The 24,893-nt window shown below is 37.4% G+C and overlaps 1 protein-coding gene across 13 annotated transcripts in view; it reads left to right on the plus strand.

Moving 5' to 3' along the window:
• LOC128862721 (uncharacterized) overlaps positions 1 to 24,893 on the plus strand; it is a 219,712-nt gene that overhangs the window by 176,927 nt on the left and 17,892 nt on the right. For 10 of the 13 annotated variants that reach the window (XR_008454536.1, XR_008454543.1, XR_008454544.1 and 7 more), the window contains 3 exons: positions 13,343 to 13,523; positions 13,620 to 13,787; positions 17,570 to 17,701. Coding sequence is in view for 3 of the 13 variants with exons in the window: in XM_054101437.1 (XP_053957412.1) it covers positions 13,343 to 13,523; positions 13,620 to 13,787; positions 17,570 to 17,701 (481 nt within the window). In the remaining 10 variants the exon portion in view is untranslated. The other 3 variants (XR_008454542.1, XM_054101400.1, XM_054101450.1) reach the window with 3 other exon arrangements.

Consider the following 24,893-nt stretch of genomic DNA (forward strand, 5'->3'; position numbering starts at 1 on the left):
CCTGCATATGTTTCAATCTCACTTTCTCGAAGAAGAATCCCAAAAAATGAAAAGTTGCAAAATTGTGAAATGAAGAAGGAACCTAAAGCGATTGAAAGAGGTATTAAAACCCAGGAAAACTATTATTATTTTTGGTATTATTATTATTTTTAAATCAACAAAGTATGTAGGTAGTTAGAAGTGGCAGTCGCTCTTTAAATCAACTCATTTAGGCCGGTGCCGACCCATTGTGATACTACAGCAGCAGTTTAACTGCTCCTCCTCACTAAACCATTTTATTTCAACTGCAGACTTATTAATATGGCTGACACTTATATCCCTAAGGTCATCAGTATCGTTCAAGAACGTTGAGCCAAAGCATTTAAACCTAGTGGCATGCCACACAGGACAGTGATAAAGAAGATATCTGACAGACTCTTCCTCATTGTTGCAGCTTCGGTAATAGTCGAAATAAGGTGTATCCAATATTTGAGCTTATCGACCGAGGAGACAGTGGCCTGTGGTCAAAGTAACTAAGACAGAGACGTTTTTCCTTTTCTTGAAGTAGCGCCTGTCGTCCCTTTCCGGCCAAATTCTTTTTGTGGCGTTACATGTCAGACTATCAACCCAACTCGTGTTAGGTGCAGTGACAATGCTAGGTGCACCACGCAGCTTGTCGGTTAAAAAGGGGCTACCGCTCGCCATACCAAGAGTGAGGCGAGCGGTGGTGCCCTCTCTCGCGCATTTGTCTAACAAATGTCATTATACCCATATCAAATGGATGCGGCAATATTTCGCCATCTCGTTAAGAGATGTCCGTCATTTGCGAGCAATGGTGGAATTAATGAAAACCACACCAAGAGATTTAATCGCCGCTTGGCTATCAAAATAAAAGCGGATTTCTATAAAGGTAGTCACATTTTTGCCTAGGTACGGTTAAATGGCTTCCCTAACTTGGGGCCCACTTGGACAAATATTCAAAATTTGTCCGTTGTGATACCATACAGGGGAAAGGAGTATAAGGGAAGGAAGAAGGAGCCTGGGGACTAGGGGATGATGACCATGCACTTACGACGACGCCGACGGTGGCTTATTTACGTTCGTGATTAGCCGCAACAAACTACTGATGCTGTTCACCAGATGTATGATATTTAAACCCGCTGTATCTGCAGACGTAGCGAAAAAATGAGAGCCCAGATGTCGAAATCTTTGCCAGCCGAGAGCAGGGCAACTGAGAAGAAGGTGTGTAAATGACTCCACCTCGTTCTTAAGACAGCTTTTGCAGAACGGACTTGAGGCAATCCCAAGTCCCACCGCATGGATACCTAACGGACAATGTCCGCTAAGGATACCCACCAAACTCGAGAGCTGGTGCTTTGTAGCGGTAGGAGTTCCCTCGAGCGTCTCCGATTCACTCGTGGCGAAAAGGATCTCGCGACCTTGCACGTTTGCGCTCTCGAGACTCCTCTTTCCAGGAGCAGACCACAGGTTCTTAAGGAAACCCCAATCCTCTCATTTTGCGACAAAACCGTCTACAAAGTTCCCTGTCTAGCCAGCTCATCAGCCTAGCAGTTTCCCTCTATGACGCTGTGACCGGGAACCCAAATGAGTCTGATGCATTTTTGCGTAGCCAGACAGCTAACTCGTTAATGGCTAGAGTTTCAGGCTGAAATACGCTGCTATACAGTGATTAGGAAGAGGAGACAAAACGCCTACCTTTGGTTTTTTACACCAATGATATTTGTCGAGTTTTTGCTCAAAAAAGTGTGCACAATATAAGCCTTGTGAGACGGTGCGTTATCATGGTGCAAGAAGCATGAGCTTTCTTTCCACAAATTGGGCCGTCTCCTACGCACATTCTCTCTCAAACGTCGCACAACTTCCAAATAATATTCTTTATTTACCGTAGAACCATTTGGAATGAATTCCGAGCGAACAACGCCATGATAATCAAAGAAAACCAGTAGCATAACTTTCACTTTTGACCGACTTTGACGTGGTTTTTTGGGTTTTGGCTCACGTGGATGGTGCCATTTAGCCGGCTGTTGACTGGTTTGCATGTCAAATTCATATAACCATATCTCATCACCTGTTATGATGCGCTGGATGAACGTTGGGTCCGAATTCACTTGCTCAATCATGTCTTCAGCCACCTTCTTCCGATGAAATTTTTGAAAGAAATTCAACTCTCTTGCAACGAGTTGAGCAGCCACCCGACTCATGCCTAATTGATGGTGTAAAGTGTTTCGAATTGATTCGTGAGACACGCTAAGGTCACGAGCTACCTCCCTCAAACTTAAATGATAGTTTTACAGTACCATTTCCTTGACTTTGTCGACGTTTGACGTTTTCATTTGTTGAAGACGTTTATGGGCGGCCAGATCGGGGCATGTCTTCCATGACTTCTCGGCCCTCTTTAAAAGCCTTATACAACTCGTAGACCCGTGTACCGTGTTTTTGAGAAAGCACACTCGCCATAGGCTTTCTGCAACATTTTCAACGATTAGGCACACGAAACCGCGTTCAAAACACAAAATGTATGACAATTTCTTTGCTCGATATTTTTATCCAAAGTGAAAATCGCAGAGCACACCTGACTGATATAATTAAATGCCAGAAACAAACTAATTGACAGATCAGGCTGAAACTCTGCGACACTGTAGAGGACAGTTGTACCAATATTTCAGCAAAAAATATTTAAACGTATAACGCGCGCTTTTTAAATGGGCAATTCCCGATATTTTTTTAACAGAATGTAAATGTGCCAAATGTTAATGAGGAGACATTGCCCTACCATATTTACTTAAGATCAGAAGCGCTCACCAGATATGACTGGTTCGTTCACATAAATTGGGTTGACTGAATATCTCTTCTCTAAAATTTCAAGTCAAATTGAAAACTTTAAAAAAATAATTGAAAATAATGACACTAGTTGTTATGGCCATGACAGAGGCAGGCAAAATAATTTATCCTCTTAGGCTCTTAAATCTGGATAGGGAGGTCTTAAGAACTCTAAATGAATATTGTACGGGACGTTGCAGTCTTCGTGATCATTATCTAAGATTAGTAGAAGCAAACGTCTGTTGTTTTTGCGAACTGGGCGATGATGCACTGCTTCATGTCAAAATTCTCGTGCAACTTATCACAGCTCAGTTGGCGATTCCACGGTTCTCTCGCCATAAATATGTATTTTTTGCGTATACCTCATTTAAATCATTGTAAATAATTAAATAGTTCAAATAAAAGTAGATTTACTTACGTCTTTGGCAATGTTCTCAAGTTTTTGCGAGCACCGCGAACGCAATAATTTGCTTCGCTAATACCCTAAAGTATAGTTTAAGTCCGCATTTCACGTGAAACGGATGCCAAAATCCATAGAAACTGCATGTCGTGAAAAATGCATGAAATTTCGTGTGTATGTCATGGCAAAGTAGGGCTCCGTTCACGCCGTAAAAATATATTAAATATGCACGACATTTAAAATTGAGCCACAGTTCGTTTGCAAGTGAAGTGCCTTAGTTCGAATAAACGTCTTCGCAAATAGTGTAAGTAAATCTTCTTTACATATATGTGTGTACATTTTTTTTTTTAATTTCTTATCAAAATTAGCCAATTGCTTCTGGGGCGATGCCCATAAATTTGACGCTTCTTCGCATTTCACAATCAATGTTGCAAGCAACATTTCACGGCGAGCCAGCTGCTTGATGCTGGCAACTTTTCGCGGCGAGCCAGATGCTTAATGCTAGCAACATTTCACGGCGAGCCAGATTCTTGTTGCTGGCAACATTTCACGGCTGTGAAGTTAGTTCTTGCTTCAATACGAAAAGGTTGGAATAGAAAACCTTTTTTTACTATCGCTTTCGAACTAATGTTTCATTCGCATGTAGTGCCTAAAAGTAGGCAATAAATAATTTCAGTGAATTAGCCTTTCACGCAACTCCCTCGAGTAACAAGAATTGGCTTGCTATCTTAGTCCACAAATATTTACATCTATACATCACTGGATTAGTGGCGCTGGACACATAACAATGCAATTTTATGCTCTTGACTTGATACTCTTACACGCGGCTCAGTATCCTTCTCTACGGCTTCGCGCTTCCATACACTAAAAAAAGGGTTTTTGCATGCTTTCAAGACTTATTGAAACTCTAATGTTTATCATCTCTTACTATTGCAAATTTTTACCAAGTATACTAAGAAATGTTACCGTAGTGTATATGCAGGGAGACATAGAAGGACGTAATCTCGTACTCACGCACACTTTTCCACACAACTCCAACAACATTAACTTGCTCATATACACACACATAAGTAGGTGTGACCTTAGGGTAAAAATGTTGGTAGCGCAAATTAGAAAACAAAAACTGAAATTGGCAGCAAAAAAGTATGGGGCAAAATATACACAAAATTTGGTACTAAATTATTTGGCTTTAATGTGCTAAGGTTATGCCGCATAAATTGTTTTCGACTAACACATCCTCAAGCAAACCAAAACAAAAAAAAAAAAAAACAAAGTCAGGTTGTTTCTAAACATTTGCGATTATGTGCGTATCTATTTTTATATTAAAACTTGTAAACATAGTTAAGCGTTACATTGTTATTGAATATTTACTACTCACAATTTCCGATTAATAACTCAACTAATACCTTTTAAGTGCTTATTTCTCATCAACTGTATTATCCAATAACGAATATCAAACTTTGCCATAGACTGCAAATGTAAGAATTCTCAATTTTTCTGTTATTCAGCTGCTTTGCATTCTTAAGTTTGCGCTAATAATTGTACCAGTAATTTCATTTTTTATTTTATCTCGTGATATTTTTCTTTCTGGTTTCCACTTGTTTGCATTTCTTTTGTAAAGTTATTTTCATTTTCTGTTCAGTTCTCTGTCGATTACATGTACGAAATGGCAGTGTGTGTACAGAAAAAATGCGTTCTCGCCTAAATGTATGCATAGTTATGTGCAAAGTGATCCTGCACAGGAGCTTGCTTGCAATTGGGAAGCTCATTTATTTCCAGCTGTACAGAGCCTTGTAAATATTTAATGGCAACGCCCGAAGAAACAAATAAAGTTCCCCAAAACATAAAGATTGCGAAATACGACGAGAGAAGAATTTAAGGCAGTTGTTTTTTTTTTAACGGCACATACCTACATTTGCATTATACTCCATACATGTCTAATCACTGTTATCCATTCAATGTCTTCCTGCCAATCCCAATTCTGCAGACCAATACATGGCTCAATACACAACAGCCGGAGCTTCCAACTCATCTCATCAACATCATCTTCGCCAATCGCGCGGTTCTGCCGGAAGTATTCAACGCTCTGTGGAGGTGCCGCCAACATCATCGGCCACCCATTATCGCACCGGCAGCGTACACTCCATCTCCAGCTCTGAGGGTTCATCGTAAGTGCAAGTGCTGCCACGTTTACCGCGTGACATGCACGCAATCGATACAGAAAAAAATGAGAATATTTACAAGCAAAATCTCTATTGTGTAGTTGCATCTCGCTGTAAACACATTTCTCTGACTACAGGCTACACCCAACTCTTTTTGTACGAATGAAAATTTCACAGTCTTATTATTATTTCTTATTTTTTTTTTTCAAATCGGGTTCAATATCGTAAATATCAGTTGAATGCGACCATTTTTTTCTTTGAATCAAAACGTCACATAGGAAATTAAAGGCTTCCTAACGTTTCAGTTAGTACTCCACCCAGAAGCAGCAGGGTTTTTTTACGGTAAAACCAAAATGATAGAATACAAGGTTTAAAGTGAAATAATGAGCGTAACTTTGCCGTGACGTGATTGCAGAAGAGGTATATGAGAGAACTACGCAGAGAACGTCAAAGTAGCGAGGATTTGTAAACAAAAATTAAAAGTTAGGTTAGGTTAATAAGAAGAAGAAAGCTAATAAAAATTAAAATAAAAAAGGCGTTGGTAAGCACAAAATTACGTCAGCTAAACTTGACGGCGTTGTTTAGCTTAATTGGCTGCACGACTGCATGCGCGAAATTCTGCATCTGTCTGCCAAATTTCTTTTAGAGAATATCGCAGTAACTATTCGAGAGACAAACGAACGCAAGAGGTTCTTAGAATATACATCGCAACTCCGCAGAAGGTGACCATCCAGTGAATTGTAACCACCAGCATTTATAATAAAACAGGTAGGAGTTAAGAGAGGGTAATGAAGGCCCTGCAAACGACAAGACGCGTACGAAAAAAATTAACTTACAGTCTGTGTAGTAACGGGTGGCTAAGTTTCAAGGGCCGGTGTTAATTTTGAATAAAATACAATTTGTTTAGGAAATGATTGTCATTTCTCTTTAATATGATAATACTGGTATGGGTCAATTACGTATAGAACAAAATATCGGCCAAATGGGCGCCGCGACCTCGGCGGCACACCTCCAAAGACCACGAAATACAAATAGTTCCTTATGTAAAGGGTGGTTAAATTTGAAAGGCCGGTGTTGATTTTGAATAAAATACAATTTTTTTAGAAAATTATTGTCATTTCTCTTTATTATGATAATATTGGTATGGCTCAATTACGTATAGAGCAAAATATCGGCCAAATGGCCGCCGCGGCCTCGGCGGCATACCTCCATCCGATGATCCAAATTTTCGATGACGCTGTGGCATAATTGAGGTTCTATGCCATTAATGTGCCGAATTATCTCATCCTTTAGCTCTTGAATTGTTGATGGCTTATCGACATACACCTTTTCTTTGAAATGACCCCAAAGAAAGAAGTCCAACGACGTCGTTGACGTTTAGGTGACCCTTTATGTCAGCCGATTAAGCTGAAATAAATACGGGTGACCAGAGAGTGGCGCCAAAACAAAAAAATAAATTCTGAAGGGTCTTAAAAGAGCCAATCTGATATGAATCAATGATAATACTAGGCTATCAGGATACTTGTCGTAGATAAAATAAAAATAAATAATTGGCGCGTACACTTCTGTTAGGTGTTTGGCTGTTGGAGCTCGGCCAAACACTTGTCGTAGATACTTAAGGACATTATTAGTCAGATATCACAGGCTATCAGGTTAGTTATCGTAGATACTTAAGGACATTGTTTGTTAGATCTCGTTTTAAGTAGGATACCTTTTTGGATAGCTAAAAAGTCAAACCAGTTTCTAAAATAATTTGTACAGAACAGTTTTCATACAAATTTTTTTTTTGTTTTTAATGATATGACGTAGAAAACACGCAGTGAAACATCGTATATTCAAAAGCATATCAAATAACCATTTTTAAGGCCCTCGCCTCATTTGAAGTGATGTTTTTGGGTGTTTCTTTAAAAGCGTGTAAAACGGAAATAGAGAAACATTTTTTATTTTTGTTTACAGTATTTTATATTCTGATTCATTGTTAAAAAATAAAAAAAAATTTTGACCCTGCGAGGTTCGTTGAAAAAGTTGTCAGCCTTCACAGAGTGGTCTTCACATAGACAATGGACACAGATATAGCGGGTTCTGCTGAACCAATTTTGATCAAATAAAATCAAATCATATTCATGATTTTTATTAATTGACATCCCCTTAACTGAGAACCGTAGAAATGGGCACTTTTAACCAACATTAAAAAAATAGAGTCGACATGCGGAAAATAAAAATTAAATTTTTTTTTTTCATTAAACTGTTACGATTTTTTCAATAATCAAAAATGTTTGGGTTTTTTTACATTACGTCGTAAAACTAGATTAATCATAAATTACCTAAATAATAATGCTCTTAAGCATCTAGGACGACTTTCTAGGTAACCCTGTACGTGGTTTAGTTCACCGATTTTATGCAAATGCAATCCCATAATTAGCTGTTGTCCACACGGCACAAATCCTTCATCAAAATTTCATTACTTGTAGATAAGTCAATTTCAGAAGGCATCCACTGTGCGCCGCATAGATATAGGAAGTCGCATATTGATGAGATATTCGTATTTGTGAATAGACCCATCAGCCACTTAAAGTACTTCGTAGAAGCCACAGTCTTTTTGCAGGTGCTTTATTAATCAATGTTGGTGGTATGGTTTTGAAAAAAAATTTTGAAAAAGCCAAATTTCCAAAGTAGAGCTCGAACAAAAATGTGTGCAAATATTTCGCATTTGTTTATTAATGATAGGTAGAAAATTTCTAAATTTCATAAAATAACATATTTAGGTTAGTACTCTAAATAAAAGCTGAAATAAATTCGATACTCATTCGTCATTCAATCGCAAATAAATCGCATAAATTTCGTAAAAATGTATGCATTAACATTATTTGGTGAGAAGACCTGCTTAATCTTTAGAAATGTTTTTGAACATCTTTCGAAATTACAAAGGACTTTGGTACCAAAAACATAAAAAGAGTTGGGTGTACCCACAAATCAATTTTTAAATAAAAGTCAGCCTTGCCTTTGCTGCTGCCTAAATGTGACCCATTTCGTGTCTTTGCTGTGCATTCTTTCTATCCGCATTAATGTAAAACTATTTTCCAATCACTTTCTGTTTCTTTGCAAAGCTCTTGCTATCGTCAACTCTCCTAATTTCGCTTCACTTGCTTCTCGTTCCGTTTTGCAAATTTTGTTTCGTCTATCGAGCTTCATTTCTTCGTCCTTCTACTACTGTCTGAGTTTACATTTCCGTGGTCGCATTATGCAGCGGCAATCAGCACGAAACTGCTACTGTCTGATCGTTGTGTTTCCCATATATTTTCTCTGTCTTTTCTGGTATCTTTCTAAAATGTGCTTTTATGTAATTTTAAGCGATATTTATTTCTGCTGTGCTGTGCAATCGATCTTTCGCCCTTCACATTGTGTGTGTAAATGTCTAGTTGTTATAAGTTATTATTTTTATGTTGAGCTTTATTTCTCTGAATTGAATATCTGTTTCAAATATATTCTATTTGCTAGTCGTACACTCAGCTTAAAATTATATTCTATTTCGCATGAATGTTTTATCATTTTTAAAAATACGATTTTATTCTAAGATTTTTCGCATAAGATAAGTAAACGTCAAGAGGCATAGGTAGTTAGCGATTCATATAGGAGGTGAAACGCTCGCTATTCCAATACCTAACATTTTACGGTATAAATACTTTACGCATTGGTGCCAGGTTTCAGTGCTGTAGTTTTAGAGATATATTGGCTTTCATATTTCTGCACTTAAGGAATAAATAGGCAAGGAGGAAAGGTGAAAAGTATCAAAGAAAGAGATAGGAAAGAATAGAGACAGAGACAGAGACAGATACGGATACAGACAGAGACAGAGATAGAGGTAGTTAGTCCTGTGAGAATTTTCCAGATTCTTTGGTAAATCTGAAAATATTATCCAGTTTTAGAGAATTAATATTACTCATTCTCACGACAACGGAACCCTAAATTCGTAGTCTTGCTCTACCAAAGGCAGGACACACACTCAGAAAGTGCTTAGCGCGGAGGCGGATACTCCAAGCAAGACAGGCCCATCGGGTCCTCAATGATTCCAATAGTGGTCATATGCTGACCCCATGGGTTATGTCCTGTAATAATACCGACCATCAATCGAACGTCTTTTCTTCGAAGTTTTAGTAGAAAGCTTCACAGTTTCCTCTTCGGACTTGTCACAAAACACTTTGCAGTTCTATAGCGTTCTAGACTGGATCATCGCTCTTTATGTAAATTTCATACATAATCGCTGATCCGATTCATGATTTCTGCGGAACTGATTCCGATTACTTTCTCTGGTTCCTGTGGGGGAAACGCTGATCCAAGGTTGGCCAATTCATCGGCAATCTCCAATAAATTAATTACACTCTTAACCAAAATATTTAAACATCCACTTGATGTAAAGCAACTTTTTTGCGTGTGTTTTAGGTTCCACTATCAAGCCTGCACGCTAACTTTTGGAATTATTTACAATTGAGGCGCTAAGTAACAGCCGCTGCATTTTCCCACATACTGAGAAAGCGTTGTTGATGTGACATCAGTAACAATTTGAAATCCTGTGTAATGCACGAGTTACCTATGGAAGCGATATCCATTTTTATTAACCACATTTTACTTATCTTATTACAATTTTTTTTGTGGAAGAGGGGAGCGTCAAAGTCCTATGGCCGCAACCCCGGTGTGGAGCTTAAATCCCCCTCCCATGCCCGATGGTAAATCCCTGAAACCTCATAGTTCAGTAACACGTCGAAAGCCCGTATGAGTATATTATTACTCAATCGTCTGTTATTGTCAGTCTGTCCAAGTCCGACTCTCCTCAATATATTGCATTAACGAGCTCTTGGTACAGATCTACAAGCGCAGTCCACATATTGAAGGACTTAAATGATATTTGCGGTCACTGCACATGTCGTTGTTGTTGTTGTTGTAGCAGCAATACAAGCCCTGTCAGTGCGGTTTATATCACCGGTCGTCTTTGTCTAACTCAACTAATGGAAACATGCTAGTTCGATAGGTTGGGTCCACACTGTGCAGTGTGAAGTATTGCTGTTACTGGAAATGTCGTCTTCCAGTTTTCTTCGTTTTCGCACATACGCACATATGTGGGGTAAGATTTGACTCCGTTAAGAGTATAAGTAGAAAAGCATACTTAGTATTAATTTTCCTGTCAATAAAATCCTCAAGACTCTTACAACTTTCGTTCTCTCAGCTATGACATCGGGGGGGCTCTTATCAGTGGCTTCAAAACAAGGTGTTTTTTATCAATATTTTTTCGAGGCGAAAAAAGCGACACACAGGAATAATCTTTGGCATTTATTTGAAGGCCTAATTGAAGAGTAATAAACAATTTTTAAACATAAATAAAAAAACAAAATGGCGGACATATGAGGGATCTCGCACAGCTTCTCGTTGCGCGCTACTAAAACGGCGTGTAAGATTGCGGTCGTAGTTTTCACTTGAAACCCAAAAGAAAAATATTGTCTTATTCAGAAGGCTTTCCCGCATATAATAGACTACTCTTGTACAAAAAAAAAAAAAAATTAACACGAAATTAATTATTGAAAAAGGTGCTTTTTTCGCTATTATTTCTTTTTTTTAAAGATGTTAAATAACATTAAAAAATGATTTTTTTTTGTATTTTGTTAGTTAATTAGTTGCGCACTTTAATTACCTTTATATAGATTATCGGTTTGAAACGATAACTTTCGTCGTTTTTTTTAAATCTTACACGCCATTTTCAAAACCATGGTTTTGAGAAAACGTGTTTCAAAATTTTCGGAAGGTAGACAGTATACTCAGACGAGGGACGGTTCGCTCCGAAATCACTTTGAACTCCGCTTTAAAATTTTGGGGGCATATTCTCCTATAATTTTTGAAGCCCCTCTTAATGGGTTATATACAGTTAAAAGGCCAAAAAAGCGAATTTTCCAGAACTTTTTCTATGAAAACTTTTAAATTTATTGATCTAAAAATTTGTACACATATTATGTTATCTTTTAACTGTGTTTTAAGACTTAGTATTAGTAAAAATAAGTATTTGGAAAGGAGCTACTGCTGATCTCCGGGAGCTAATCTCAAAGCGCATTTTGCGGAGACCACTATATCTCTGAACAGGCTGCTCTGAAATTAAAAGACCAAACAGACCTTAAATTGTTTACAAACAAAAAAAAACTATTTTTAAGAAGCTCGTGTTAAAATTTGAGACTAATCAGTTTAGCCGTTTTCAAGTAATGCTGGTCACCGACTTTCTAATATAGAAAAACTCGTTTAAAGTTTGAAAAGCACTGAGTCTAAGTCTGAAACGCCTTCTCAAATTTGCGTGCAACTTCGAAAATATTCACCGGAACGATATTAAATTTTCTGTGTGTATTCTTAAATATAAGTACCTATATTAAGAAAAAAAAAGTAAAAAAAATCGATTTTTTGAAAATTCTAATTCTATATAACCCCTTAATGACCTCTCTTGACCTTTCATTTGCATGTCATAGCGTGAACATTGATGTCATTTCCATAGTTGATGGAGCGAGATGGATTATTAACGATTGAAGAGTAGAAGGAGATGGTCGTGCATTGAAGAGAGTGAGATAGTAATAAAGTTCTCACTCCATCAAAGTTTCTCCGCCTTCGCTCGAATCAGACTTGAGGTCTTTGGCATGGATGGGTTAAGAAGCGACCACCTTGGCTCCTTGGCACCACAAGATCTACTCAGATTTCTTCGGAGGTCGAGTATGTTTAAAGAAAATTAAAAAGAGAATGCGCGTGCAGTACAATGGTCTTAATTGTAACTGAGTGCTGTACTTGCTAGTCTGTCCCGACAAAAAAAAAGAATAAAAAAATAAAGAAAACTGTAACTGAATATATGCGATTTGGTATTGATTTCTAAGGAAGGAGAACAATAAATCGTTATTGAATGAGACGAGATGTTACTCCTATTATTATTTTGATATCCATTGTATTCTCTAAATGCAGAGTAATAAAGGCCCTAGGTTTTTTCTTTAATTAAAAAAAAAAAATTTGAAAAAAATGTGTTTCCTTGAGTACGAATTTTCCCTTCTAATCGATACAGATTTTTTTCCAGTTTTAGGTTTTCTTTGAGGAAAAGTAAATATTTTATGTAAATATCTCTTTACTCTAAGTTTATACAGCAAAAGTATATGTAAATATAATAACTGTAATTATAATTTTTCCATTTGATAATTTCTTATGTTATTTAAAAAATGTGTTTATTTCAGCCTGAACAACTTTAAAGAAGTAAATTAAAAAAAAAACAAATATTTATATGTAATTATCTTATACATACATGCATTTGGATATGTGTGTATTTCGATGTATGCATTTCGCACTTTTTTAACCATTTCGAATTTATTTTCTTTCACCAAATGCAAGCGTTTTTATGCACCTATGGCACTCACACCCATAAAAGTTATGGCAATTATTTAACAAAATTTTTCGCATGCATGGCATTTACTTACTTACATACCGAATTTGTGAAGTTTTTTAACAAGATATTCAGTAATCTCCACCCACTCAGCATCTCCATCACCAAATCCATCCTCCACTCACACTTAAGTATGCCACTGTCGAGACACATCTACAAATACTAGTATACATACATATGTATCTCTATATCTCCCTGTGTATAACTGGAACTTGAGAATTGATATTGTATACTTGCTCTTAAAATGTTATTTCTCGAAAGAAGTTTATTAATTTGTTTTGAGATTTTCCAATTTTCTATTTTATTCAAATCAATATTTACTATTATACGTACTTACTCATATATTTATGTACATATTTGCGTTTACTTTTGCACCACTTTAATGGGCACGACTGATTACACATATCATTTTCTCTCTTCAATCGAATGCTAAAAATATTGCACCAAAAAAAAAATGATCAAAAAACACACACAAAAATCGATTTGCTGCGAAAATTGTGGATTGCGTAGATTTTCACCTTCGCTGCGTGGTAATGACGGCCAGTTGTCGGAGTTCATAGATGGCCTGGGTCCCGGACAGTTGGTTGGACGACAAGTGCTGGGCGCGCCATCGCTAGGTGATATACAGTTATCAATGTGCCATCAAAAGGGTTTCTTAGAAGTAGAAGTTATACGTGCTAGAGGCTTACAGGTAAGTCAATCTTCGATTTCTTCCTTTATTTTTTTTTTTTTTTGTAAATAAAATAACACAATTTGGCCTTCTTCTTTACTTGAATGAATTGCACAGCAAAAGCCGACGTCGAAAATGCTTCCCGCTCCTTATGTCAAAGTGTATTTGGTTTCTGGTAAACGATGTATTGATAAAATGAAAACTTCGACTGCAAGGCGCACATTGGATCCGCTATATCAGCAGCAATTGGTATTCAAGCAGCCATACCAGGGATGCATCCTACAGGTGATCATTTCATAGCAATAAAATATTATATTATTTGCTTTTTTCTTTACTAGTAATATACAGGCGGTCGCCCCTCGGCAGGCAATGGCAAACCTCCGAATGTATTTCTACCATGAAAAATCTCCTCATAAAAAAATATCTGCCGTTCGGAGTCGGCTTAAAACTGTAGATCCCTCCTTTTGTGGAACAACATAAAGACGCACACCACAAATAGGAGGAGGAGCTCGGCCAAACACCCAGAAAGGGTGTACGCGCCAATTATATATACATATATAATATACAGGGTCCGGCACTCGAAGTGTAACCAATTGAAAAGGCTATGAATTTAGTTTGAAAAATTACGTTTATTCAATGCAAAGTAAAAAATGTGTGAAAATAATAAAAAATTAAAAATCAATTTACTTTTGCTCGATATGACCACCTTTTGCCTTGACTATGGCCTTGAGAGGGTCCAGAAACAAATCGCACCCTGCCCGAAAATGATTTGCAGGTATTTTGGCCCATTGTCCCCGCGGGCAATGGAGACTCGAGAATCTTTTAGTTCAGACCTCGATCTACACAATGGCACAGAGAGAATAATCCATCGGATTCGCGTCTGGTGAATTTAAGAGCCATTGTGTGCACGTTATAAAGTTGGAAACGTTGTTTTTAGCCATTCTTGGTTCACTCGAGCTTTGTGAGACGATACCGAGTCCTGTTGAAACGTCCATGGTCTGCCACCGAAATGTTTGTCTGCCCACGGCTTCAAAGCAACCTCCAGAATACCATCCCGATAATATTTTGCATTCACCTTGACGCCAGGCTTGATAAAACGATAGGAGAGCGCAAATTTGTGGTTATAGCGGCCCAAACCATTACCTGTGCTGCAGGTGGGTGCTGCCTCCTGGTGTCCAATCGATTACTCAAACTCTCGTATAAACGGTCGGTGAAATAAACCGTGTCTTGTTGGGAGTTTACGAATTGCTCAATTTGAAAAAAATGTCTCGTCAGAAAACACAATGTTCCGGAAATGAGCGCTTTCGGCCAAGCGAAGCAACTCATTCGCTCTCTCAAGTCTGACTTGTTGCTGCTTTGGTGCGAGATCAGTCGCCTTTTGGATCTTTTTAAGGTTTGACTTTGATACCATTTTTCAGTATGCGGCAAATGCTACGGTCAGATATTCTCTGTTCGCTCGCCATTTGATTGGCACCTTGTCAGGGATTTCGCTCAAGTCGCTTCTTCACTTTTTGAACCATTTCACGTGACGTTGCAGTCTTTTGATGACCACCTCCATGACTTTTTGCGATGCTACCAGTAGCATTGTAAAGAGTAATGGTGCGATAAACAAACACTTGATTTACTTTTAGGTGCTCGAGCTCACGAACAATCGGTGGTTGTGATTTTCCAGCCAAATACAATGCAATCCCACTATTACATTTGGAATCCATTACTGATTTTCTTTTTTCGCGTTTACTCTCAGCAAAACAATACTCCGCGCGCTTGCAAACAATACTCCGGACTGTCATTTAGCCAAGTAACACACAGCTGATGCCCGTGCATTGTTGTTGATCCCTTCCGAGTAATAAGATTTGTCCAAGTCTGAAAAATAGCCATTCGTTTCTGCAGTCGCCTCCTCATTTGAATAAAATCTGTTTCCCGCCAGCTATTTTTCGAATTAGGGAACAAATAGCAGTCCGAGCGAGCCCTATCTGGAGTATAGGGGGATGTGAAACGAGTTAGAACCCTATTTCCATTAATTTTGCAGGCATAACTGCTGACGCGTAAGCTGGTGCGTTGTCGTGTCTAGGCGCGCCTTTTGAAACACACTGTAGAGATAGTGAGAGTTTGTGATTTTTGTTTTGTAGTCAGTAGCTGATTTACCAGGCCTTAGATTTTATGCTTTATTCCTGTTCCAGTAGTTCAAACTAAGGAAAAGAAATTATTTATATAAATATAAGCTATAATATAAAATATAAGAAATATGGCTACTCCGTACCTCAAAGTTTGCTAGTAATTTTATTTTATTACAATCACAATGGGTTTATTGAGACACACGACAAATAAATACGTCCAAAACCCGTCATAAAACGGGTTAAAAAGTCATGACGCCAATGCCAGTTTTTTCGTCACTTATACAGCAAAGGACTTAAGTCCACATACCGCAGAATATTTTCTTACTTCCTCCAAGGCCAGAAGGTATGCAATAATTGAAAAAAGCTGTTGATGTAGTTTTTTTCGGAATTCATGTTTATCCATAAATTTGTAAGAATTAAATTATTTCATTCGCTTTATAACAAGAAAATTGAACAAACCAACAAAAAACGTATGAAGCCGCCCAAATAAGCTATCCAGAAAGGAGAAGTCGACAAAAGTAATCATCCAAGTGTGGAAAAAGTATTCATCCAGGAACTATTAAGAGATATCTTATAATAGCGAATATTTCGGCAAGACACTACGTAAAATGCCTCTGATTTCAGAAAAAACCGTCGCCGTCGGCTTAAGTTTGCACAGATAGATATTGGCAAAGGCATTGGTTTCTGATTCAAAGTTTTATTAGCTGATGAATTAAAGTTCAATATAAAGGTGGAGGAGAAGACATGCGCATATGAATATGAAATATTTGATGCCTACTGTCAAGCACAGCGGAGGTATCGTAATGGTTTGGGGAGCTATAGCTGCATTTGGCGTAGGAAAGATGACCTTCATTGAAGGTACTATGGGCCGATATAAATATCAAAACATATTGGAGCAACATTTGCGGGCATCAGTAGAATACTTGGGTCTTGAGCAAGGTTGGGTTTTTTGTACTAAAGCAATGACCCTAATAATACCCAACCCTAAGCAATGCCTCACTAGTTGAACCAATACCACGAGGCCTACAAGCAGTGCCTGATAACACTGGTGGCCCTACTTAATACTAAAAGTATTCAAAAAAAACTAGTTTTAAAATGAATTCATTTGTTTTTAAGCTAATTGAACTGTAGGTAGACTTGAGTTCTTCACAGAATAAAATGCATAGTTTTGAAGTGAAACTTCTTAGGCGTCGATGAACGAGGGAGAATGGAGAGTAAAATTTCAAGGCCATGCTACGTTTTGGGCATTTTCGTTCCGCGAGAGAGAAAAAAGATATAACGTAGAGAAAATGGAGAGAGAGAGAGCTATACTTTATATGTATATATCTTAGATACACTTTAGGCTATTTTTCCTAAGTTTTTCGTTGTCGTTGCTAATTTCTAGTAAGAAATAACACTGCCTACTTTTTGGCGCTTGTTTGTTGGTGCAAACGTGTAGCAAATATATTTTTGGTGCCCATATTTTGGCGTTATATTTCCTTGGTACCTACTGTTTGGGGTCTAAATTTTTTGGCGTTTTTTTTGTGCCTACTTTTTGGCGATTATTTCCGTTTCCTGGCTAATGCTTGTGCGTACTATAAAAAGCTATCCATTCCGGCGTCGGATTTATAGGTATTGCCTTGCGGTAATTTGTGCCGTTGCTGCGGTCCTGGAATCGCTGTGTTTGTGCGGGTGATAAACGCTCGGAGTAGTGCGCGTTGTTGCCACGGTTTGTGTCCGGCGTTTACCTCCGTTTTTTGTAAATTTTGTCTATTTGTATTCTCTGCAAATGTTGTGAATTTATTTAGATATATGTACCATATATGCTTTCTCTCGCTCTCTCTCTATCATTCTCTCTCGGGTCTCTCCCTCTTTCTTTGTCTGCCTTGAAAGTTTTTTTATATTTTTAATTTTTATTTATTGTGTGTGAACTAATTAAAATATGAAATTTTTTTGTTCTCTCATTTATAGGTGACTGTTTGGGGTGACTACGGCCGCATTGAGAAGAAAGTTTTTATGGGTGTGGCTCAAATAATGCTCGACGATTTAAACCTATCGAATATCGTTATCGGCTGGTACAAACTCTTTGGAACAACATCACTGGTCAGTTGTCCCACTAATTTAGGTCTATCTAGGCGCTCATCAATTGCATCACTTGACTCACTTAAACTGTAGAGTACACACGCATCCATACTAAAACAATATTAAAATTAATAAATTAGATGCAATTTTTTTCACAAAAATTCACCGAATATGTATTGACCCAACGCTACTTGCGCAACTATTAGTTATATATATAAAATTTGCAAAAACAAAAACACTATCCATACATTACTAATACTTTCCCCAATCAGATTTACGTAGCCGTTGTTGACACTAATTTTAAAACTCGCAACTAATAATCAGACCTGAAATTGGAAACGAAATTGATATGCAAGAAGAAGAAATTCAAAATCCGTTCTACTAAAAAATTGTTAAAATGTAGTTTAGGCTTCGACACACTACCGAAAAAAAAAGAATTCTTTAACAAAACCTGTTCATTGCAATTGTTGATACTGCAAATACTATATTTTTAGAAATAATTTCAATATTTCACTTTACCCATTTCTACTTACTATATATTCACCTAATTACAAAAGATTCTATGTACTTAATTACTTTTTTTAAATGCTTAATTGCCTGTGTCCGCCCACATATTTAGTACTCGTTCTCCACGCTCGAACAAGAAACAGAAAAATCCATTTAAAAAACCGCTACTTACTCGAAAACAACACGCTTGGGATACTAATAACTGTATACAAACATGCATATGTACTTATGTACATATATACCTACACCACACAACAGCCAGTCAATAATACAACTTCTTAACTACTACATGCATACTTATATATACCACATAAACCAACACTATAGCTAATTCTTGAAAACTTGAAAGAAGAAAACAAAAAAAACGCTAAATATAACAAAAATGTAATCTGTAACAATAAATTTAAATAATTTATATGAAATTGAAATAAAAACTAGATAACAGTTATAAAATTATCGCAATGCTCACACTCGTTTAGTAAACATTTCACCGACTTAGTCGTTTGGCATTGAATCGCTCAACGTAGTTTCTAGGTATGTCCTATCCATCTTTAGAAAAAGTCAAACATTTCCCTCGCCAATAATTTGCATTTAATTATTATAATAAACACTTTTTTTCTGAATAACTGCATGATTTGAATGATCTTGAAGCGATTCGTTTTTGCTTGCAAATTTCCCTTAAAATATTATTATATATAACTGTAAATAATAACGCACGTGTACATATGTATATCGTCCTATGTATATATACATACATACACACCATTCATTAGCACTTGTTGATCCAAATTCTATAAATACCGTAACTCATCAAAATCAATAATGAGACACAATAAAAAAACCATAAAACAATCTGCTGAAAAACATAAAAGCTTAGTTTCATTGCTGCGATCTACAGGATGAACCAAGTTCAAACTAACCTACACTAGTTCTTACGAGGTGTGTTCAAAAAGTATCGCGAATTTTGTGTTTTTTCAAAAATTATTTATTTATTCATTAATATCTATTTTGTCCCCTTCAAAATAATCCACATGAGATATTATGCACTTGTGCCAACGTTTTTTCCAATCTTCGAAGCATTTCACAAAATCATTTCCTTATCTTGTTCAGCTCCTCCTTCGATGGCATCTTTATCTCGTCAATCGTAGGCCTCTTCAGTTTCGGGAAGAAGAAAAAGTCACAGGGGGCCAGATCTGGGCAATACGGTGGCTGTGACATCATTAATGTGTTGTTTTTGGGTAAAAAGTCGCGCACAAGCAACGATGTGTGAGCAGAGGCGTTATCGTGATGGTAGAGCCAATTTTTGTTCTTCCACAAATCCGAGCGTTTCTGGCGGATTTTTTCGCAGAAATTGCGTATAACTTTCAGGTAATATTCTTCATTGAACGGTAAGCAGAACTTTTACATTCGACCAAATTTGGCGCGCTTTTTTCGGTATTGGTTCATGCGGCAGCTTTTATTGAGATGATTGAGCTTTGGTTTCCACGTCATAATCATAAATCCACGATTCGTCACCAATTATGACCCTCTGCAGCAAATTTGGGCCCTCGCGGGCAGAGTCCAACATCTCATTAGCAATGTTCATGCGATGCTGCTGTTGGTCGAAATTGAGCAGTTTTGGTACGAATTTTGCGGCGACCCGTCTCATGCCCAAATTATTGAAAAAAATCGAATGGCACGAGCCAATCGATATGTCTAGGTCCTCGGCAACTTCTCTAACGGTGATTCGACGATCGGCCAATACCATTTTCTTCACTTCATCAATTCTTTCGTCTGTTGTTGAAAAGCTCGGGCGTCCGGCACGCTTTTCGTCGTTCACATCTTTTCGGCCTTCTGAGAACATTTTGTACCACCGATAAACGTTGCTTTGGTCCAAAGTAGCTTCTCCGTATGACACCGTCAACATTTGGAATGCATCCGCGCACTTAATTCCGTTTTTCACACAAAATTTGATACAGATTCTTTGATCGATCTTTTTGAATAGATAAAAATCGAAGACGAGCCGAAGCACGTGCAAGCAAAGTAGCTGTCAACAATTAACTGAACATTCAAAATGGCCAAAACTTTTGGAACACACCTCGTATATGTGAAAACTCAAATTGGACCAAAGGTTTATGAAGCGCCGCTTGGCCTTATTCTATGTAACTCCCTGCACTCGATGGAGAGCGACAGCCTCTATAACCTAATCTAACCAAATCTAACCCAACCCAACCTATGATATGAAATCTACCTAATTGTACTTTAGTCTAGTCTGAAAAGTCCCGGCCTTAACAAAGAAATCACATATTTTTGGTTCAAAATTAGCTTTACTCATCAATGTAATTTTCATCAAGAACAACGCAGTCATTCCAGCGCTGCTCTAACATTGCAATACCACTTTTGTAGACCGTTTTATCTTTTTCTTCAAATATGCCTCAGTTTAAGCGTTTCTTCATTCGAGCAAAAGTTGCTGCCGGCGAACATTTGTTTAAGTCTGCGAACGACCAATAGTCGCTGAGAGCCAAGTCTGGCGAATGAGATGGATATGAGAGTTCAATTCATGTAGTTTTGTCATTGTTTTGATTGACTTGCGAGACGGTGCGTTGTCTTGATGAAACTCAACAGTGACCAAACGCGTCACCCACTTCGAACAGAGTTTCCTCATAGTCAAATGCTCATGCAATATAAAGCCAGCACGTTCTTTTGATATGTTTGCGATGCCAGCTAACTCACGCAAATTCACTTTTCTGGGTTTTCTGGGGTTACGGCCTCATTTGGACGTTCACTGCGTTGTGCATCATCGGTTTCTCTACGACCGTGTTTGAAGTCAGAAAACCATCGTTTCATTTTTATTTCCGATGGATCGAAGACCCCATAACACTTATCAAGACATTGCTTCGCATGAACGGTATTTCCCCCCCCCCCCCTCAAGAAGCAGTGTAAAATTAAAACACGAAATTCTTTCTGATCCATTGTTTTGAAAATAACAAAAGTAGCGTCACTCTTAGCACAATAACTCACGAACTAATGAATAGAAATCATGAAGTTTTACCAGCTGTCTTTTTAAGTTAGTACTAACTGAAAAAGAGGTGAATGCAATAAAACTAGTGGCATGTATGTGTTAGATCTAGGACTATTCAGCCCAGGTCTTAGTTTAAATTTCCTATGTGGAGGCACACGCATATAAAGCTATCCTTTCGATCTTCCACTCATCACCTTTAGTACAAATCTCCATAGATTAGCCATCCAAGTGATATGCCATTGCTTCAGTTCCATTCGTTTTTTTTTTTTTGCGCTGAAATTAAAGAACACGTTTCCTCTTCTTCAAGTATAAAGACCCGCTTCCACAAACGATTCCTGGTTGTTCGATGTAATGTGGAAACTGCGATGCTATTTTTTATTTTATTTATCCTGTATCAGTCGAAATCCTACCGATGGCAGCTTTCGATATACGCACAGTCTCCCAACCCTGTGTGCTGATACTTAGCTTGTTACTCAGGTTGTTAACCTTACTAGGTTATCGTACCTTGTTTCTCAAGACAACCCTTTCGGTTTCAATAACTTTATTTGCACAGAAGATGCTGTATGGGTCATCGTCATGTTCGAATTTATACAAAAATACAGTTTGAAGCAATCGTTTCCTGTCAATATTTTGGGTAAGTTGGAAATCAACACCCCTTTGTCATCTGTCTAGCCAATTTCTTACAGATGGAATCAAGTGATAGGTCCAATGTCCATTCGGAGAACTGTTCCACCCACTCTGCCATTTTTGCCAACAACTCTATTTCACTGCTTGATAACTCAACTTATTGTTTGAGGATTCAGCCATATCCCTTGCCAAAATGTCTATTGGGCAAAACCCAGATATTACAAGTGCTGCTTCCTCTGACATAGTTTGGATTGCGCTATATACTCCAGTAACGCAAGGCCGGTATAAGGATCTCATTTCGGGGGGGTATGGGTTTCTATCTGTGCTTTCAGATAGATGTACCGTACAGAAAAACACTTTTTACCTTGTTTGTATGAATCAGCCTACGTTGTAGTCTGGACCCTCCCGAGTTCACTATACTTCGCCTGGATAAGTTCCCTCCTCGCTTATTTTTTGGCGTTATAGTTCGACTCTCCGTAGTTGAAACATGCGTTTATCATGCCGAACGGACTTTTACAGATGCGCGCCACGAGACCAAACTCGAAGCATTTTATCGGCTGGATTTTCACGCGTATTCGACCAATTACATATGTATGTACGTATATGTATGTAGCCTTAACTTAATGTGGAATATTAACTCGTGCGAAATACGAGTATTATTCGACTTCATTGTCCGTACCGACTCCGAGAAATACGAACGCAATTGTTATTACGAATGCGAATGCGAATACGAACACGAATATGAATATGAATACGAATACAAATATACAACACAAATATCTGTATGAATATGAATAAGAAAACGAATCTGAAAGCAAATGCAAATGTGAACACGAATATGAATACGAATACAACTGCGAATGTGAATACAAATTCCAATAGGAATACGAATATAGATAAGAATACAGATACAAGTACGGATATGGACATGAATATGAATACAAATACAAATCCCAAGCCGAATGCGAATATGAAGGGAAATGCGGATTTGAATTTGTATGAGTACGAATGCGAGTAGGATATCTGCATATACCTTGTATATACCTACATACCATGTACTTGTCCATACATAGCAGCCCCTCCCTCTTGCAACATTTATTAAAAAAAATGTTATACAAGGTGTAGTCCAAAATAAAAAAGACTGGCGTCATAAAAATATTTACCATGGCGCCATGTTTTTAATGAGTCAGTGCGTTCGAAGTTAAATCCCTAGCTGACTTCCAATGAAAGCATGGTGATATTCGGTTCAGTGAAAGCGAAGATACTGCGTGTAAAGTGCCAATATGTTTGTCTCATCGGTACAAAAATGAGTTTCGAACAAAGAGGTAATATCAAATTTTGTTTTAAAATCGGTAAAACGTTTACCGAAACATTTGATTTGATGAAAAAGGTCTCGTGCCAGAGCTCATGAGTGGTTTACACATTTGAGAGATGGTTGTGAGGACATAAATGACAATGAACATACGGGCCGCCCAAAATCAGTAATCACCGAAAACTCCATCGAAATTGTTCGCAAATTTATTAAAAATGAACCGAAATCAACGTTGAAATTCAAGGAATCGGAGTTGAGTATCTCCAAAGCATCGACTTATCGCATTTTAACTGATCATTTGGGCTTACGAAAGGCCTGCGCACGTTTCATTCCGCACAAGTTAACTGAGCACCAGAATTCAACATTCTAAAGACTCATTAAAGAGACAAGAAAAGACAAGAACTTTATTTACAACATTCTAACTGGTGATGAAACGTGGTGTTTCCAACATGCACTTGAAACTAGGCGTCAAAGTGCCAAAGGAAGGCCCCAGACGAGTCACCACCCAAAAAATCGTGTATGGAGAAGTCAAAAATCAAGTTCATGCTGATCTGTTTTTACGATTCCAAGGGAATTGTCCACAAGGAGTTCATGCCAATGGGCCAAACCGTTAATGCAATTTTCCATCTTGGTTTTAGCTCAGTCTTGTTTATTTCGGACTTCTCCTTGTATAATTCAAACTGCATGTTCCACACCAAGGACTCGTGATTGCAAAGCACATTCACAAGATCATTTTTGAATACAAATGTTTAACTAGTTGACTCCGGTCAGTGGCTTATTTTAGTGAAGCAGCTGTCACCTATTGACCTATTGCACTCTTATTGTTGGTAAGATGAGTTATTGGTAGGAAAACCAAATTTTAGGCTATGCTATATGAATATTTTTCACTAATCAGTAGTTTAAATAAATGTAACTCCTAACCGTAAAAAATATTTGTACATACACTTATAAGCATTTCCTTACATTTAAATACTTTATTGCATTTTTATTACGCACACAATTTTTTAACAACTAAGTTAAGAACATATCTTGCTAGTAAAAATATACGTAAATTCAAAACAAAATGGCTAATCACAATGTAGACTACAGAAAATTAGATTAAAATTGAATCAATAATCATTGGCTGGATAAATAAATATAAGTTAGCTAGCGAAACTTCGAACAATGCTGCGATAGCGACAACTCATCAAAACTGTACATAGAAACATAATAGCGGCATAGTTACATATATACATACGCTCCTATATATGTTCTTCAAATGATATGTACAATATGTATATAGAAGATTATCGAAAAACATATTAAATTCCACGAAACCACTTAGTTCAGTTACTCCCAAAAAAGCTTTACACCTTTACTTTTACATTTTTCACATCATTGAGGTCCAACGTAGGCAAGTAGTACAAGTCGCTTTCTAAAGTAAACGGAACTTTGTAAATTTAAGAAAACTGAAACAAAAGAGAACTTAAATAAAAGAAATCTTTTCTATTGGTTGTTTTTGGAAAATCGACTCATTGTTTATCGCAATGTTTCCCAGAGCGTCTATAAGAAACTTTGGAAGACTTCTGCATCCACCAAACGCATTTCTCTCATCGCTAAATGCATTTTATTGAAGGAATATGAATTGTATGGGAGTAATCGAGCGAATATTCTTCACCAATCAGCGGCAGGCTTATTATTTAGAATTAAAAAGCGATTTTTATACGAAAAATTTGTTTATGTTAAAAGCGCCAATTGATGAAGTGTTTCAGTAAAATTGTACAAAA

Source organism: Anastrepha ludens, chromosome 2 (genome assembly GCF_028408465.1).
Source record: "Anastrepha ludens isolate Willacy chromosome 2, idAnaLude1.1, whole genome shotgun sequence".
Taxonomy (NCBI): domain Eukaryota; kingdom Metazoa; phylum Arthropoda; class Insecta; order Diptera; family Tephritidae; genus Anastrepha; species Anastrepha ludens.